The sequence below is a fragment of the Eleginops maclovinus genome, chromosome 7, assembly GCF_036324505.1.
Source record: "Eleginops maclovinus isolate JMC-PN-2008 ecotype Puerto Natales chromosome 7, JC_Emac_rtc_rv5, whole genome shotgun sequence".
NCBI classification, from domain to species: Eukaryota; Metazoa; Chordata; class Actinopteri; order Perciformes; family Eleginopidae; genus Eleginops; species Eleginops maclovinus.
Window position 1 is genome coordinate 5,651,582 of NC_086355.1, and position 18,608 is coordinate 5,670,189.

General features: G+C 40.4%; 1 protein-coding gene across 1 annotated transcript in view; it reads left to right on the forward strand.

Moving 5' to 3' along the window:
- LOC134866835 (kalirin-like) overlaps positions 1–18,608 on the forward strand; it is a 101,560-nt gene that overhangs the window by 72,732 nt on the left and 10,220 nt on the right. Inside the window, 2 exon segments of the mRNA XM_063887000.1 lie at positions 3,449–3,527; positions 4,040–4,207. Of these exon segments, the coding sequence (XP_063743070.1) occupies positions 3,449–3,527; positions 4,040–4,207 (247 nt within the window).

Genomic DNA, 18,608 nt, shown 5'->3' on the forward strand with positions numbered 1-18,608 from the left:
TCAAATCTGACTTTAAGACAGAACATGATCCTCAGTTTTAAATGTTAAAGTATGGCGCTGTGGTATAAGGACATGTGCCTTTCACTGGAAAATAATAAAGCCAGTGAATGTAAGTATTGCATATTACGGTAATTCCTTGTAGACGGGGTTGGTGGTCCCTTACTATCAAAATATTTCGATGTAAGCAGCATGCAATTTCACTCTGGTTTGCTTCAGCAGTTTTCGATCACTGGCAAACAGAAGCGTGTATGCGTGAGACAGTATGGCTGTAAAATTGGCAGATTTCTCAATAGACTTGTAGTCTCCTTAGCCCACTTCACAGGCTTGTATTAGATTATCATTATACTGTCTTATTTAATATCAAACATGTCACTCCATCACTTTCTTTAACCACTGTTCCTATCATTTCATAAATGTTTTAATGTGGGGCATGAATTAATTTGAAAACGCTGTTGCAAAAGAAGAAAAAGATGGCTGCTCATTGATTTTAAGTATCTGATCGTGCCACCTTATAAATCAAGTAAGGACCCCATGAAATGAAGACAAGAGTTTCTGGAAAACATCTTGAGCGGTGACGTCACGCTGCTCTAATTAATGTGACCGAAATCCAACCAATTAAAGCCATGAGTCATTTTTCAACACCCCCGCTGTTCCTTCTATCACTGTAAACGCAGAGAGAGCATTCTTTTTGTTATCTTTCTCTGAATAATGATTATGACTTCACTTTTCTGATGTCAAGTTTGTTCTGTTGCTGAAAGAGACGAAGCATTTGTCTCCCTCTGCTCTAACACAACACCCTAACAAGCTGCTGCATGCACTACGTTTGTTTTCAGTGCACAGATAAGGTGTTATGACACAACCAAGAACACACACTAACACGCACATGACGGTCAGTGGATAGAGGTTGTTTTATTATTTGGTTTATTCACACTGCTGGCTGAAAACCTTGTGGGCTTCAATTTGTACACTTTTTCGCTTGGTTTGCTTCATTGTTAATAAATGAATTGGTCTATCTGGATGTTAAAATGTTTAAGGAGATCACTGAGGGTCAAGATATCCTACAGACAAAGTTTATTTTACTTGATTTAGCAAATTAAAATGTCTAGTTAGGCTGTTTATTCACATGCAAAATAACCCGGTAACTGGTTGATCACTTGGAAAAGATAACGATGGAGTCTCAGCTACTTGCTGTTGTTTGATTAACTGCTAGCATTAATGCCAAACCTGTTTCCCTGCTATGAAACCTGCACTCCACCTAAATAGATTTTCGCACCCTTGTTTCTACCAGTGGCATCCTGACACCACCAAATGGAGCGGACTCAATTATTATTAGTGCATGAAGTTTGGTGACGTCATGACACCCAGTATAGCGCTGCCTTCTACCTGAGTGGAGGTCTGATCAGGCAGAATAAGTGACGTGTGTGTGTGTGTGTGTGTGTGTGTGTGGCCATCTGTCAGGTATAACCTCACCTCCACCTTATATAGAAACAGGGGTCCTTGTTGCTAGGAGATATTTAGCTTGGCAAAGACTCTCCCCCTGACATTTACCTAGACAATTACAGTAGCGCAGACGGGGGAGAAGATGCGATCACAATGTGCATCCTGAAACCGCTTTTCTGTCATTATACATGGATTTCACATTCAATGGTCAGGACGGTCAATTTTATTTATACAGACTTATATCAATCACTAATTTGCCTCAAGGGGTTTTATAATCGGTACAGCTTATGACACCCTCTTTGCTTTAGACTCAGATGGAGATAATACTCCCACAGAAGGGGAGAAAAGGGGGAATAAACATCAGGAAGAGTAACAAAGTAGAGTTCCCTTAACAATAGTGCTAATTGACTAGCTTCTATACTATAGCAACTAGTAAGACTGACTTTATTTATATATTTTATAGGATCATGTCAGACATCCGCCATCTTCATATTAACATCGGCTAACACTCATCACTTTTGTCCTAAAGTGCACCTGCTGTGAACGGGATATGATTGAAGTGCAGGTGCAGCTTTTCTGATAAGTCCGAAGATAGCGAGGTGTGGTTTAAGACAAAACAGCAGCTCAGTTTCACGTGTTTCCAGTTTGTCTGTGGGCGAGCAAGCGGTCAGTAAAGTTCAACCAAAATAAGACGTGACAGATTGAGGTGGTGTGCTGTTATGTCTGGCTGTGGTGGTTAATACACTTCACAGTACGGTACATCCAGCCCTGCAGCCATCAGCTGATGGTGTGTCTACAGTACACAGGTGCCAGAAGCTTTATCAGTGAGCTGTTTGTTTAAGACACACATTACCTCTGCGACAGTTCAGTGAATTCTGCTGAATTTGATCTGTTATACTTTCTAACTCGAGTCCCTGTGTGCTGCTTTATTGTTTAATTTTATTGTGTTGTGGCTCATATGAGGTTTCAATTTAATAGGAATAAAGGGCAACACACCTCAGCAGTGTGACGTCACCTACAGTATAACGATGTGTGTGTGTATGACTGCGAATGAACTCTTTATAGTAGACGTTTTCATGAAGCCATTTAGACACTCCTGTCCACATTTTATGAGTAAAACTGTTCAGTTTGTTTCTTTTTCTGTCGATCATTAACTCTGGAAACTTCCCAGCTGATAATATTTGCAACTGCTGCTTGAGATGATTACTCTGAAACCTCCAAGACTCTGAGTATGAGTTCTGTACGTCATTTAAAGATCAAACTACTTCCACATACAGCTCCTAGAATGAGTTGTGTAGTGTGAATGGGTGTAGTAATATGGTTGCTTGTTTTTTGTATTCACACATAATAAATAAAAGTAACATGGCAAGTGTACAGGGGTTTTAAAGGATGGTGCATTTTATGAGTATTGCTCACACAGACATTCCCCCAATGAAGTTTTACCACTCTGTGTGGAGAGAACATATTTGACATTCAACACATCTGAAACTTGGTGTGGATATGTATACTTATAAATGTAATCCAGGGCTAAACAGCAGCAGTACTCATCCCACAGATTAGAGCTTAGTCCTAAAGGTCAGATAGTAGTTGATGTTGACATAACGCTGAAGACTTTGTGGCATTACAGTGTGTGAAAAAAAACACACCGATCTTTTATCCATGGCTGGTTTCCAAACTCACTGATGCTCTGCTCTTCCTGTGTGCACTGTCCACAGTTTTTGTTAAAACAGTTTATGTCCACATGTTGCTGGTTCATCCGGTTCTTCTGAGATATTTAAAATCTGCTTTTTCAGTCTGAAATATTCAGTTTTAATTGTGCAAACACTGATGGATTGAGCCTCTGTTTGTTGACCATCAGGTGGATTTCAAAAATATAAAATAAGGCTGGATTAAAAAAGATTGATATTTGGCCTCACATGCACACAGGCAGTCGTTTTAAATAACTGTTACACTTTTCATGTATTAAGAGTTGCATTGTTTAACCCTAATGTCTCCTCTGTGTTTGCAGCTCTCTGGAGGCTGTGAGCTGACGGTGGTCCTTCAGGACTTCACAGCAGGATGCAGCACGGAGATGTCTGTCAGCACCGGTGAGAGAAAACTCCCTCTTCTGTTCACACATTTCAGTCTGGATCTGCCTGTTCATTCACTGTTTGGTTTAGTAATTAACATTCAATTATTGAAAGGAAGATTGTGTTGATTTACTCCTGCTGAAATTTAAAGGAGTTTATTTGGTTTAGTTTGGGTTTATGTGTTTCAGTTTGTGTTGATCACTCCATTCTTGCAATTATTTGATTTACATCATTAATCTTTATTAATAATTAAACACCACTGTATAAATTGTATAATGCACATTTGTAAAACTGCACTACAATATGCACATTTTAACTAAACTTATTTCAATATTTGTTTTATTATTTAATTTTATATTTTTGTTGAACCTTTGTTTTAACTTCCTATATTTTTTAATGTTTTTAATGCACGTTTTTATTTTAAGTTTTTGTGTTTATTATAAATATCTTTATTCATTTTCTTTTTATGGTTTCCGTGACTGAAGTATTCTGATTCTCCGTTAAACATCTCTCTGTTGCTCTCTCTGCAGGCCAGACGGTGGAGCTGTTGGAGCGGCCGAGTGAGCGGCCCGGTTGGTGTTTGGTGAGAACCACTGAACGCAGCCCCCCTCAGGAGGGACTGGTTCCCAGCTCCACGCTCTGTGTGTCCCACTCACGCTCCAGCGTGGAGATGGACTGTTTCTTCGGCTCGGGGAAAGGTAGGAAGGTCAAACCTGAAGTCCAAAAAAACTCTGACCTTTACCCTCACCTGCTGCGTTATCTGAGTTTATGACGTGGTGTGCCGTGACAACGATAACCTTTCATTGCTCTGCTGTAAGAGGTGAAATGTTTTCTAACGATGGCATAAAAGAGGGAAGTTTCGAGTTAAAATATTGAAATGATATACAAGGAAGAAGGACTTAGACTTGTCTAGTTTGGCTCCTTTTTATTCTGGTTCAGGATGAGCATGTTCCTAAAGCCGAGACTTGAAAAAAAAAAAGTGACAATACGCACTTATTTACCTCTCTTGAAACACAATTTCACAAATAACTAAATTAATGAATTTACAAGTGACCAGATTGGACAGATTATTGTTATAAATTAGGGTAGTTGGTCTGGAGTTGTGTTTCCTGGAGTTCAGCTGATACTCCTAAATGTGAAATTCAACCACTCACATAAAATGATAACTACTCATCATGCTTTTGTCTTTAGTCAGACAGAAGGAGAAACATTGAATTCCTTTTGTCAGATCACAAGTAATATGATCTGTATCGACCTCTATTGGTGAGATGAGGGCATTACACCGTTGATGAAACCTGTCTTGCTCTAACAAGTCCCCCATTAGATCGGCTTGAAGAAGAAGTCCTTAAAACAATTGTTGTTGAATAGTCATCATGTCAGTGGTATTTACTGAGGAACAGATATAGAAGTAGATGATCTCTAAATCCATCCGTTAGGTGGATTTAATGGTAGGTGTGTGAGCATGTGGATGATTTCTCCATGCACCATTTAAGGAATTCTGCCTTTTTATTTTTAGATGGATGTTTTAGAAATGTACTGGAAAACTAAATGTGGCTTTGTTGTTTGTAGGGACGGAAGACATTTCATTGTAGGACTACAGTTATCGCCTTTACATACACACTGTTCCTATTCTGTCCTACAGAAAGAGCTGTAGCTACTTTTTACATCTGATCTATCCCAGACCTATCAAGGCTTTACACAGCAGATCGTACTGATGGTGTCTGGGGATCACATGAGGATGAATAAGGAGGAACTGATGCTGCTGCTGCAGTGTTTTCCTGAGCAGAGTCAGTCTCATGTTGTTTATAACAATGGAGACGAAAGCACAAAAAACAACGATAGCTAATCGCACACACTGATACTCCCATTCCTCCCATCTTATCAGGACTTTCTGAATACCAAACTTTTGACAAACTAACCCTACCAACCCTCCCACCCACACACATGCAAACACACACACACTTTCCTGGTAGAGTTTTCCTTCCTGTAACCCAGTTATCAGTTTTGTTTTGTGTTATAACCATGAGGAAGGAAGTTTGTATGTGAGGGTGATTCCTCTTCTTCACCCTAGACACACACACACACACACACACACACACACACACACACACACACACACACACACACACACACACACAAAGATCTCCAAACAGTGTGAGATCAGCTGATTTGCCTGCTGCAGCCACGCTGTGCTTTAGGTCCTCGTCATGAAATTGATGTTTTGTGTTTCTGTGAAGAGATGCAAATTAGATTACTGAATCAGCTACTCAGGGAAATGCACACACACACACACATGTTGGAGACACACACGTCTAAGGGCAAAAGTGGGACATTAGGATTGTTTTGTTCTGAAAGGATATGCTAATTAAGCTCCTAAATTTAACCCTCAAACAAAACAAAATGTGGTTAATAATTTGCTTAGTGACTATTCCAAAGCTGTTCTTATTGCAGATAAAAAACTAATGCGTACAGTGCTTATTCAAGACACCTTATCAGTTTATAAGACACTGGATAGTGGTTCGCTCAGCTTCATAGAGTCCAGTAATTTCGTGAATTCAAGCAAAACTACTTGGTAAGGTTTAGGAAAAAGATTGAGGTTGCATACTGTAATGCGAGAAAAAAAAAACACTGGACACAAACTGCGGTGTCCTTGGTGAATGTCTTGTGTGTGTTTGCCAGTTTTTTAAGAAGGCCAACACATTGAGTTAGCTAATTTATTGGGCCATCAACAGCTGTCGCCCAGAGACTCACATCTGGTTTGATAATCTCAAAAAAGACGATCGATGTCTGGACCTTTTTCCTCAATTAGATATTAGATGTTCCTATGACCTTGCTGTATAATGTATTATAATCAAATGTAAACAGTTTGAACTTATTTGAACTTAAACTTAACCACAACTAACTTGAACTTTACCTTAACTACAACAGATCATCTCAACACATCCTGTAAAAAATAGAGAAAAGATCGAAAATAGATACTGTGCTTCTTCCTTTTAGCGCAGAGTGTTCGCAGGAGTGTTAGAGATCTGGGTGTCAATGGAGGAGCAGAGACAATCCAAAAACCTCAGTTGCAAAAATATAGTATAACTTTCAAGGGACGCTGGAGGATATAAACCTTGCACATATATCAAACACTGTGCTGTACTTTTTCTATCCTTACAGGACGCAGCTGCACCAGTCATTTCAAAAACTAATAGCAATGCAATCTTGAAAACACTAAAGACCAGGACTCGGTGTCTTGCATTATTTGTGACACCACGCTCTGCAAGCTTCCTCAAATAGCTTTCATATTATTTTAGGGAAATGTTATCAGTTTTCACTATAATTTGATGTGCATAAATGAAACAAGTTGTGTAGCAAGAGCTTGATCACATTTAGAAAAATACAGTATGTCCCCACAAAGACCCACTTTATTGTCAGCAGTATTACAGTGAATGCTCCCCCCTCCCAGTATGATCACCTCGCATAATTGTTTGATTGTTGTGCTGCAGAATCAGGCAGAGCCTCCATCTGCTTCCTTCACATGGAAAAGTCTGGAGGCTGTTTGGAAATTTAATTAACTCTCCTCTGTTTGTTACTGAACGAGTCCAACTGTTAATTAACCCAGAAGAGAAAAAGCTAATTAAATGGACGGGATGTAAACTACTGGACTTCTTCAGAGCTCTAGCGTCTTCCCTCTGGTCGGCCCTTGCTTGTGCGTGTGTGGGGGGGTGGGGTGGTGTTTTGGGTCTTGTGACTGCTGTGTAAAGTAGGTCTCCTTGTCCTCTCTGAAGGACTGTGAAGCTCTTAATTTAACATAAATAAAATCATTCACAATGGAGTTTTATAATCACCCTAACAGAGTGAACCACAGTAATATGTATATATAGCTGTAACTCCCTCATCATTTCATTCATAAAAGTTAATATCGATGAGTAATACTACACGTAGTTTATCCCTTATTTTAGGAGATTTAAGTTGTCATAAAGAGCTTCTTGATGCACTTTTGACTCACTATTGTGAAGTCAGTGTTGCAGTAGTTTATTATTAAGTCCTGCTGCATGACATCAGATGAAGTGTATAAAATGGGACACTGCAGGGAAACAGAGCTGCTGGAAGCACTTTATCTGGGCTAAGTGCCTGTGTGTTATCTTACCTGCTGCAGTGCATACTGTAATGCTGTGAGGGTGACGTGTGAGGATGCATACAGAGGGAGGGATGGTAAATTGTGTTCACCTCTATTACAAAAACGATTATAAGCATTACTGCAACATGCTCTTCTGCTAATGAACCAGTAGACAGGTTTCGTCTCACGTTTACTAATATGTGTTCACCTTAGATTCTTCCCCTTATGGCGCAGGGGGAAAAGGCTCGGGGGGAAAAAGAGCAACAAAAACAAAACCCTTAGGGGAGATAAATACAGTCACCAGGTTATCATCGTTATATTTCATACCAACAGGATATAATATGATGTGAGGAGGCAATAAATGATTCACAATCTAATGTCTTGTTATTTACAACTTATTGGATGTTCTTCAAGAACATTGAGATTGATGATGGGGATTTTGGGTTTGTTACACAAGTAAAAAGCAAGTGAGTGTCCGTCACGCTCACTGTGGTTAGCTATTAGATAGCTTAGAAGCTAGAGGGGCTTGTAACGAGTAGCTCACTGGTTTGATCCCTATGTCAGCAGGATGGATCTGGCTTTAGATAATGTCCAATATTTACTTTTAGGTCTGTCTCTACCGACTGTTGAGCGACATATATTTGGATAATTAGCGACTAGATTCTCCACTGTGTTCACCAACTTGTCACTCTTGTTTGGTGTTTGATGTGATCTTTTCCCCTTAAAAAAGCTTTGTGTAAAGATCAAAAATTGAGCTTTTGAGTCAGCCAAAACAGTTAATTTCATAGAGTTTATTACAGCACACAGCACTTTCCCCTTTTTAAAGTAATAATTCATGTTAAAATATTGATTAAAGCTGCCTTTAAAACAAATATTTTGTTCAAAATCTAGTTATGCATTGAACAACAAACTGCTGTCTAACCGTGTTAATGCTTGCTCAACAAATATTTAGTGTGCATTATACCTCTATTAATATCCGCCGTATTTGCATAGAGCAAAGGCAGCTCGTTGACTCAACAGAGATCTGCTGTTTGATGGACTTATGGCGAATTAGCATTTAGCATCAGATACACAGATACATGAAGCAGGCAATGTTTTATAGTTTATATCTGGGCTTACACACACACACACACACACACACACACACACACACACACACACACACACACACACACACACACACACACACTGTTGGAACCTGCTCTCCACAATTGAGAAAGTAGCCATGCACACTAATTAACACTGACTTATGTTCCGGAGAAGTGAAGTGTGTAGGGGAGGGAGACAGGGAGGGAGGGAGAGAAACTCAACAACTATGTCTGAAGAAGAAAGACAAGTATATGTGTGTGTTGTAGGCTCCTCCTCCCTCACTCTCTCTCTCCCTCTCTGTGGTGGATGTCAGCAGTGTGGACTTCAAGCTCTTGGTGTTCCTACACTCTCAGTGAGACAGTCTGGTTAACAGGTTGATCCAGCGCCTAGAGAGTTTCTATGTGTGTGAGAGAGTGAGTGAGAGGTGTGTCAGTGTAGGATATGTGTGAGGGAGGATGAAGCGAGGTCGGTCTTGCTGTAGATGGATCCTCGCGCGCTGCTGCTACTGCTGCTACAATGGCACAGGTGGGACAGTGTGTGTGTGTGTGTGTGTGTGTGTGTGTGTGTGTGTGTGTGTGTGTGTGTGTGTGTGTGTGTGTGTGTGTGTGTGTGTGTGTGTGTGTGTGTGTGTGTGTGTGTGTGTGTGTGTGTGTGTGTGTGTGTGTGTGTGTGTGTGTGTGTGTGTGTGTGTGTGTGTGTGTGTGTGTGTGTGTGTGTGTGTGTGTGTGTGTGTGTGTTGCATGCTTTACACATTTGTAGGGTGTATGTCTGTGTAAAGGAATGAAGCAGAGGACAGGTTTCAGACTGCCAGCATTCTCCACACCTTGTGTGTGTGTGTGTGTGTGAGTGATGGAGGTTTGGACAAACCAATAAACAGAAAGACACAGAAATTCCTGTCATTATTTTCTGTGATGGCGCTACTGGAAACGAATTTGAAATTAAAATGAATTGTCAAACAGGAAGTTATGTGTCAGACAGACAGATATAGAAAGAGAGGGACAGAGAGAGAGAGAGGCATTATAGAGAAGAGGACAGTTTCTCTCTTTGTCTATACAGAGAGTCAGATGTTGGATTGTGTAATCGGTTTGCCTGATATTCAGTCATCTGCTGAACAGGGCGTGTGTGTTTGTGTGTTTTTCCACATGTGTTTGGCAGTGTGGCAGGTTTTGACAGGGATTTTGGCACTTTTTGCACTGGAGTGGCTTTAGTATAATTAACTGAATTTCCCAATCACTGTCTGTCCATTCAAACAGTCACAGTGGTTTCTGTTGTGTTTTATTTACAGTTGCCCGCTGATTAATGACTGGATAAACCTGTTCATTTAGACACTGAATTACATGACTAATGTCAAAATTATGAATCACCATGTATTCAAACCAGAGTCAAACCAGTTCCTGACTTTCCATCCTGACATATTTGCAGATCAAGGGTCTGTATTAATGACATTTATTGCTATATATAACAGTAAACCTTGAAATGAAAAAAACAAATGATGTAATTCAGATTAACTTTATGCCTGAACTGGGACTGTAAGGTTAATTTGAGTTTGGGGCAGTGGTATCTTTTTGTCGAAGGGATTGTTTATAGCAAATAAGTAATGTGTGGTGTTAGTCTTTCAGCAGGGAGACTATTCTCTGCAGAAAAAACAAAGCTTTGGTTGTTTGATTGTTATGCTTACCTAATGAGCATCCTCCTGGAGGCAGGTGAGGGACCTTCCCCTTGAGATAGGCTTTATAATTGATCATTTGTTACTGGAGTCTAACTTAAACACCGGAGCAGGATCAGCTTTATTATTTGTCCCCATCAGACAGCTTTGTCTCTATCATGGAGGGACACTAGGACTCTTTATTACCTTTATCAAAAACGTTTCTAAAAGATACCTCATGCTGTAAGAACATTGTCAACGCAGTTCAATTCAAACTTCTCTTTAAGGTCAGGCAACCCCAATAACAGTAAGCATCTTTTAACCAATGAACGCTCTGAAATCGACCGAGTCTTTGAAGTGTTTTTTATTGTGTTGACCAGCTCTCTGGCATGACTCAAGTTTACACAGCGCACTAAAGACGTGGTATTTTGTTTTAACCCTGAGCTGAAATGAATGCTAATGAACTATGGTTATCCATGCACTGTACCTTTTTTAAGATCCTATGAATGGCGTGTGTGTCTGTGCAGTTTAGCATGCCGCTCTGTTTAGCTAAAGGTTAACTCAGCGCTGTGTGTGGACAGGCGGTGGACTTTGTCTCCAGAACCTCTGAGCTTCATGCTGTACGGAGTTGCATGAAGCTGAACTGGTTACATTTATTTTAATGATTGCAGAATCAGTCCAAGGTGATTAATATATCCTCAAATCTAATGAGTAACTGTCTCAAAGTTTGGGAGCGCTACCAGTTTCATCCCTTGGGATCAGGGCGAGAGGAGCTTCTGCTTTCAGTTCTTTAATTAATTAAGGATTAATCCCTTGAAGCTCAGCAAGGTTTACTGGTTTCTATAACATGTCTATTACAGAATGCATCACCATGCATATGAGGTGTAACAACAATAATTCACCATGGTACTGAAGGCACTGAGCAGCATTCAGACTCAGAGATGGTAAGTTGTTGTTGTTTATGATGATACTGCATGGCCTTCTTTACACGAAGACACACACACACACACACACACACACACACACACACACACACACACACACACACACACACACACAGACGCACTTAATCCTCTATCACATACTCAGTGGTGGAGTGATTAACTGGGATGTAAAGTGGTCCTACGTCGCATCCATTACCCATTAATCCTGTGGATGGGCAGGAAACTACTCTGACTCTCTGACGCACACACATACCCTCACACACACAGTTTCACAGCGGAGATAATGGACCGAGACGTTTACTGCTTCATCAGCTGTGGCTCAGACTCATGACTTGTGTTTTGACCAGCACCTCAGTTTATATTTTAGAAACAAAACTTGCAAATTTCCCATTACATAGGAAAGTCTGGTCAGTGTGAGAGATTACAGTAATAAGTGCTGCAGTAGAGTAAGAGGAATACTTACGAGGAATACATGTGTCTCCCAATAACTAGACTTTAGTCTTATATCTAATATCCTTTAAATCCATCCCCTCTGCCGTCACTTCAGGTGTGCCCCACGGCTCTGTCCTGGGGCCCCTCCTCTTCATCATCTACCTCCTTCCCCTCGGCAATATCCTCCGCAAATTCAACATTCAATTCCACTGCTATGCTGATGACACCAGCTCTACCTCACCACTAAACCCTCGTCCACTCTCCCGCCCACCTCCCTCACCGATTGCATCTCCGAAATAAAAACCTGGTTCACTCAAAACCTCCTTAAGCTAAACAGTAACAAAACCTAGGTTCTCCTCATCGGCACCAAATCCACTCTATCCGTATTCAATTCAAAGTCCTCCTGTTAACATTCAAAGCCATCCACAACCTCGCCCCCCCATATCTGTCCGACCTCCTCCATGTTCCCACTCCCTCCTGCTCCCTCAGATCGTCTTCCTCCATACACCTGTCTGTCCCCTCCGCCCGTCTCATCACCATGGGGAGCAGAGCATTCAGCCACTATGCTCCCCGTCTCTGGAACTCATTACCACTCCAACTCAGAAACATGGATTCATTCCCCCATTTCAAAACACAGCTCAAAACACATCTGTTCAAAACTGCTTATTCCACTTGATATCAATTCCTCTGTCACCATCTATTGTTTTATTTTTTACTTGCATTGTTGATTCCTTTTATTGTCTTTGTGTGTGTATCATGTACGGGGTCCTTGAGTGCTGAGAAAGGTGCCTTCAAATAAAATGTATTATTATTATTATCCTGTTAATGCGCTTTTTGTTTGGGTTTTTGAAGGATCCCTATAATGCTCATATTCAGACGTATATAAAGCACTACAGTAAAGGGAAAACCCCTAAAAGCATCATTGTGCCTCAAAAAGAGATTCATCTGGAAGTACGTTTCCCTCCAGAAATGTTTTGTAGAATGTTGAATTGTGAGCTTGTCGATGACATCTTACATTTCCAGTTTCCGAGTATTTCCCATAATGTCTCAAAGTTGCCAGAGAGAGGCATTTCTTTCAGCCTATCGTCACAAAGTATCTTTTCTTACGGGAAGGATTACATATCTCTTTCCCTCCAGTCCTCAAGCTGAGAGCCAGGTTAAATTCGACAAAGAGAAAAGGATCTCTACAGTAACGTTGAAGAACAGGGTTGACTTTGAATGAGTCACCTTGCATGTAAAACTTTAATTTGGGATAATATTGAATATATTCAAATGTCCTGTACCACTTGAGTGATTGCATAGAGATAGTCAAAGCTCAACAATTTCTAACAAAACCATGCTATATATTCCTTTAGATATTACATCTACAAAATATTGATTTACTAAGAGGTGAACTACACAACTTCAGGCTGATTATAGAATTATGTTTCCTATAAGAGGGGGAACATATAGTAATTGTCCTGTTTGATTATGGATGTTCGAAGTGTCGAAGGTATAGGCAATTAGAGATGGCAATGTCTCTGTTGTTGCTTTTTTGCATTTGAGTTAAAAGGTAGACCCTCTATTTCTTATTGTACTTCTGCAGTTGTTTAAACCGTTGAATACTTGCCAAATAAAGTAGCATAAACTCAATGTGATAGAGGCAGTGTGAGAGAAGCATCCGGAATACAGTGTGGGTGTTTTGATACCAGGCAGAGAAACCTTTTTGTAACCTCTTCTTATTATTGTAAAGTCTCGTAATGCTGCTGCCTTGAAGACTCGATACAGCTTCTTTCTCTCTCTCAATAGCTTCCTTTGATCAGTGAGCATATGTGTGTTTGTGTGGTTGTGTGTGTGTTTGTGGTGTGTGTGTGTTGGGGTGTGGTATCGTACATCTCTACATGTTATCTATAATCAGATGTTTGTATCCTCACTGCACGCAAATCTCTCTTGCTTCAAAGTCTCAGGAAGTCTTAATAACATTTCTGTTTGCATAAGATACGATATAATTACATTTCTTTCGAGGATATATCGTTATGCATCTTCTTTAAGTCGCATTACGGCATCTAAAACAATGTAGGAAATGAAGAAGAGAATTGAAGAAGTGTGCATGTCTTTTTTTTACACGTTGCTGCAGTAAATAAGCACTTAACATATTATCCTATCATTAATACGACAATACTTATCCGTCAATCTGTTTGCGTGTGTTGTGCCAAATATGCAAGGCACAGGAGGGGATGTAACAGAGAGAGGTATGGGAGGAATGTCATCTTCCCAGATTACTGCCACTTCCGGACATTGGCATAAAAGAATGACGAGTGCAGAGCAGGCGTGATCCGGTAATAAAAACGACCGTGTTTGTACTTTCCACACTCTGTTTTTACCTAAAGTATTCTTTGCATTTCATGTTGTGTGCATTCTTCAGATTAAGTTAATTCCACAGATGCCATTCGGTGCACATGGGGAAAGTTGTTGTAACTACATGGACATTTTTAGTTATTACCTGGCTTTTTGTGTGTGGGTGTGAGTGTCTATGTGTGTTTGTGTCGAGTTTCAATACTTCCTTGTCAATAGAGCCATTCATAGACAAAATGTGTGTGTGTAATTACAGAATGAAACTGAGTGTGTGTGTGTGTGAGAGAGAGAGAGAGAGAGAGCGTGCAAGACAAAACCTCTGTTCTGTTGCATTCAGACTGCTGGTTTGGACTGCAGACTGGACGTCAGATGTGTGTGTGTTTGTCTGTGTGTGTGTGAGATTAAAGATAGTGAGTGATGGGGATTTTAACAGTAGACAGTCTGTCTTTCTGTCGGCCGCTAAACAAAAGCCTCCTTGTTTGGTCTCACCTGACTTTGGCCGTCAGTGTGACACTGCTGTACTCTGCACACAGTGTTCAGTATAACTAAAACTGCAGTTCTTACTATGAACACTGTAGTCACTCTGTCTAGGGATCTTAGTTAATGAGGACAAATTGTAATTTATTCCTGAATAGAAACCTCACTTTGGTTTGTAAATTAACCTTGCTGTAGAAAGGGTTTGTCTAGCTTTGAAGTTTCCCGTGTCAGAAAAATGGTTTTGTTGGTGTGGGCGTGCTGTACCAGGAACAGATACAAGATGAAAAGAAAACCTGGAAGTCCACATCAACAATGATGGATCCTTACATTGTCTGGAGTTATTGAGGTGGCAACCAACGCCTCGAGACTTCCTGTCACAAAGGCCGTCATGTCAGATTTTTGTTGTCCCAGTACAGCAGGCTAAAATATTTCCCTTTCTTGGTGTCCTCCCCTGAGATCATGTGTGTGGAAAGTCTTTTATGGAGATGAATCATCAGCTGAAACTGTTGTTTCTTCATGACAACTGATGATGAAATGTAAAGGAATGTGTGTTGTTGGCCATTAAGGACATATCACATACTTCACATAACCGAGGTCTCACCTAATTAATCATCACAGCGACAACTGAGCTTCCCCATGAACCGAGGAAGGCTGCAAGATGGGGTGAAAGCTCTTAAATTCGGGTGGACTTTATGAGAAGAGTTGTTGTTTTCACGCTTTTAGCTCATTTTATTGTGCTTTCCATTTAAACATCTGATCCCGGTTGTTGTGGTGAATACAACCAGCTGACGGCAGCACACTGAGGTCCTGCTGCGTCACTTTTTCTCTGAAGAAGTTCAAGCAGTGATTTCTTATCAGTCAGGTGTGTGTGTAAGAGTGTGTGTGCACTGGAGTCTGTAATGAGTTTCTGTCGTCAGCCAGCTGTTAAGGCCCCTCAATGAGTGACATTGGTTCAGCTGAAAACACACACACACACACACACACACACACACACACACACACACACACACACACACACACACACACACACAGGTGACCTATGACATGCTTCCCTCTCTTAAGAACACATGGCTGCGTTTGCTCAAAAGCACTTCAGGGAGGGACCAGTGAAACGGGACGAATGGGACAGAGTGACGACAGGGAAGGAGAGAGAGAATGAAGGGGATAATAAGGAGAAGTCCCGGTGTGTGGCTAATTGCAATAAAAGAGTCTATGCAATCAGACTGTTTTATGTTTCAATCCAGACCAAGTGTAGTAAATGTGTAATACACCTTGGATTCAGGTTACGGCTGCAACTTCCTATTGTTTTCATCGCTTTATCTGCAGATAACTTTATAGATTCATTTGTTATTTGTCAAAATGTCAAACTGAAACATGTTCATCCTGGTGATGTATTTAAATGTCTTGTTTTGTCGGTTGAAACCCCTTAAATGTTCATTTTTAATATGACGTAAAAAAGAGAAGCAGGAAATCTCCATATTTGAGTTTCAATAAAGCATATTCTACCAGTAATGCAGGAGAAATTAGTCTCCATTGTCAAAATAGTTAAGTGTGCAGCTGTAGAGCAGACCTAACATGACCTGACGACAGGAATGTGGGTGTGAAATGATTCAGCCGTATGCTCAGTAAAATATGCACCAATGTGCTCTGTGATAAGGTTATGTGTTTACTGTAAATGATCAAATGCTGAGTCACTCTCATAGAGAAGACTGTCTGAACGTCCGATCTGAATGGTAGCTTATTAATGGCTGTTTGTTTCTTTTATGGACATTTCAAATATCAGCATGCATCTCTATGGTATCAGGACGGCCGGCATTCTTTGAGAAGGCTGTGGAGATCATGTGACTGACTGTCAAAACCAGTCAAGGGGAATTTGTGTTTGTCTAAATTGTTAGCATCAAGTGAACATAAACACCAAAAAATGAATGCTGGTCAAACAAAGGAAAATACTCACAAATGTGTGTGTTTGTGTGTCTTTGTTATATGCATCATTATATACTGTGCAGGGCCTTTAACGTCTCCAGATGTACTGTGCAGTTGGTCTCTTGCACATTGGCTTCAAGAGCATGATTGAAGCTGGATTTAGGTCAATCAAAAATATAAGCACTGCACACACTGTATTCAGTAATACTACAGTTTATTTAATTTCTCCTCCCTGTAGTGTGTTGTTTGTTCTACCGAGTCTGTGTAACAGAAACTGAGCCACCTTTAGTAGCACTGTGTGACCTTGACTGTGGTGTTGAACAGAGAATTGTTATCTGTGCCGCAGTGCTAAGCATCAGATAATAGCTTAAACAGCAGATAAAACAGACTCATTAACCTGCTGCATACTTTAGAGAAAGTCCCTGTCCGACAAAAGTGTGGGACAAATGTCTATTTTAAACATGGCAATTAATTTAATGTATTACGTGAAATTTTCCAGCTTCCTTTTCAATATAAATACTTTTTGTGTGAAGTTCAGAAAAGTGAAGGTGCAATCATTAAAATGAGTTGTGGTTTGGAAACCAACCAGTTGGTAAAAAGTAGCCAAAGGCGTACACACACACACACACACACACACACACACACACACACACACGTCTCTTTGCAAATTGTTGCTCTGTTGAAATTTGACCTGCTCTGCTTACAATAATTCAAGGAAGTAAAAGTGAATTACATTTTTTTTATTCCAAGGACCTTCAATTTCACTGGATTTTTTTTTTTTAGGATCACCACTGGAATAACACTGTTGCAGAATCGACAGAGTATCACATGTTTTTTAGCCTTTTACAGCTCAACAACTTGAGATTAAAAGCAGTCAGATATGCAGGGGAGGGGGAAGACATGACACGAAGTATAGGACAGCAAATAAGGTCGACAAAAAGACTTCTGAATCATAGATATTACAGTAAAACACTTCAGGAGATACCGATGACCCTCGACATTTAACTTCCTGTCTGAATAACACACTGATATACTCCACACACCACAGCAGCCAGCACTTCGCTCCCAGCTGTGTGTGAGTGCAGCTGATCCACCGCACTGATGACACATGACTACACTTTCTCACACACTCAGTTCTGTTTGGATATCTCAGGTTTTGCAGCGGATTCACACCGCAGTTTATTTTTCTCCAAACTGTAGGATGACATCTGGCTAAACTGGTTAAGGTGCTTCAAACTATGCCCCTACATTGTATCTTAAATATGCGATCAGTGAAACTATCAACATGTCACACCTACATGATATTAATCATTTCCTGCTTGCTTCTGATCTTTAAGCAAAATCAATTTAGTTAAAACAGTTAAATGTATGTCCCTAAACTTATATTAATGGCCCTAACACACACACACACACACACACACACACACACACACACACACACACACACACACACAGGGGACTTATTGCAGAAGTCTGTCTGTATTAAGAGAAGAAGAAAAATTGAAGAGGAAAAAAACCTTACGCTTCTGAAAGACATAAACATATTTCATTTCGTAAACACACACTCATATTTACACACACCTGCCCCTCCTCCCTGTAGGAACTTGAGCAGTGTGTAGATGCAGACGGTGACAATCAGCGAAGTCCAGCCGCCTCCCGCAGAGAGCTCATTCACTGTAAACACACACACACACACACACACACACACACACACACACACACACACACACACACACACACACACACACACACACACCATAGAGAACCTCTGATTTATTGAAGTAACTGACAGGGTGAAATCTGATGGATTTCAGTAATTTGATGAATGATCGATAATGTTGAGACTGTGTGAACGTGATGATCCTGTCAGCTGATTTAACATGACTCTAAATGCCAAACACCCAGAGACTGACCTCAGTTTGAGTGACAACAAAGCAATAACTGTAGCAGGACAAAATAAAGTCCTCAAGTTTCTTTATTTAGCTGCGTGAAGAGCTGTTGTGTATTTTATTACTATGCAAGGAACAAGGGAAATGTAATGGAAGCGAGGTTGGAAGAGAACAATCCAAATCAGTTGTGTTTTTAATTGATGATATTCAATATGTAAGGAATGTTTTCGCCTGATTCAATCTAAAACTTTATTTGATTTC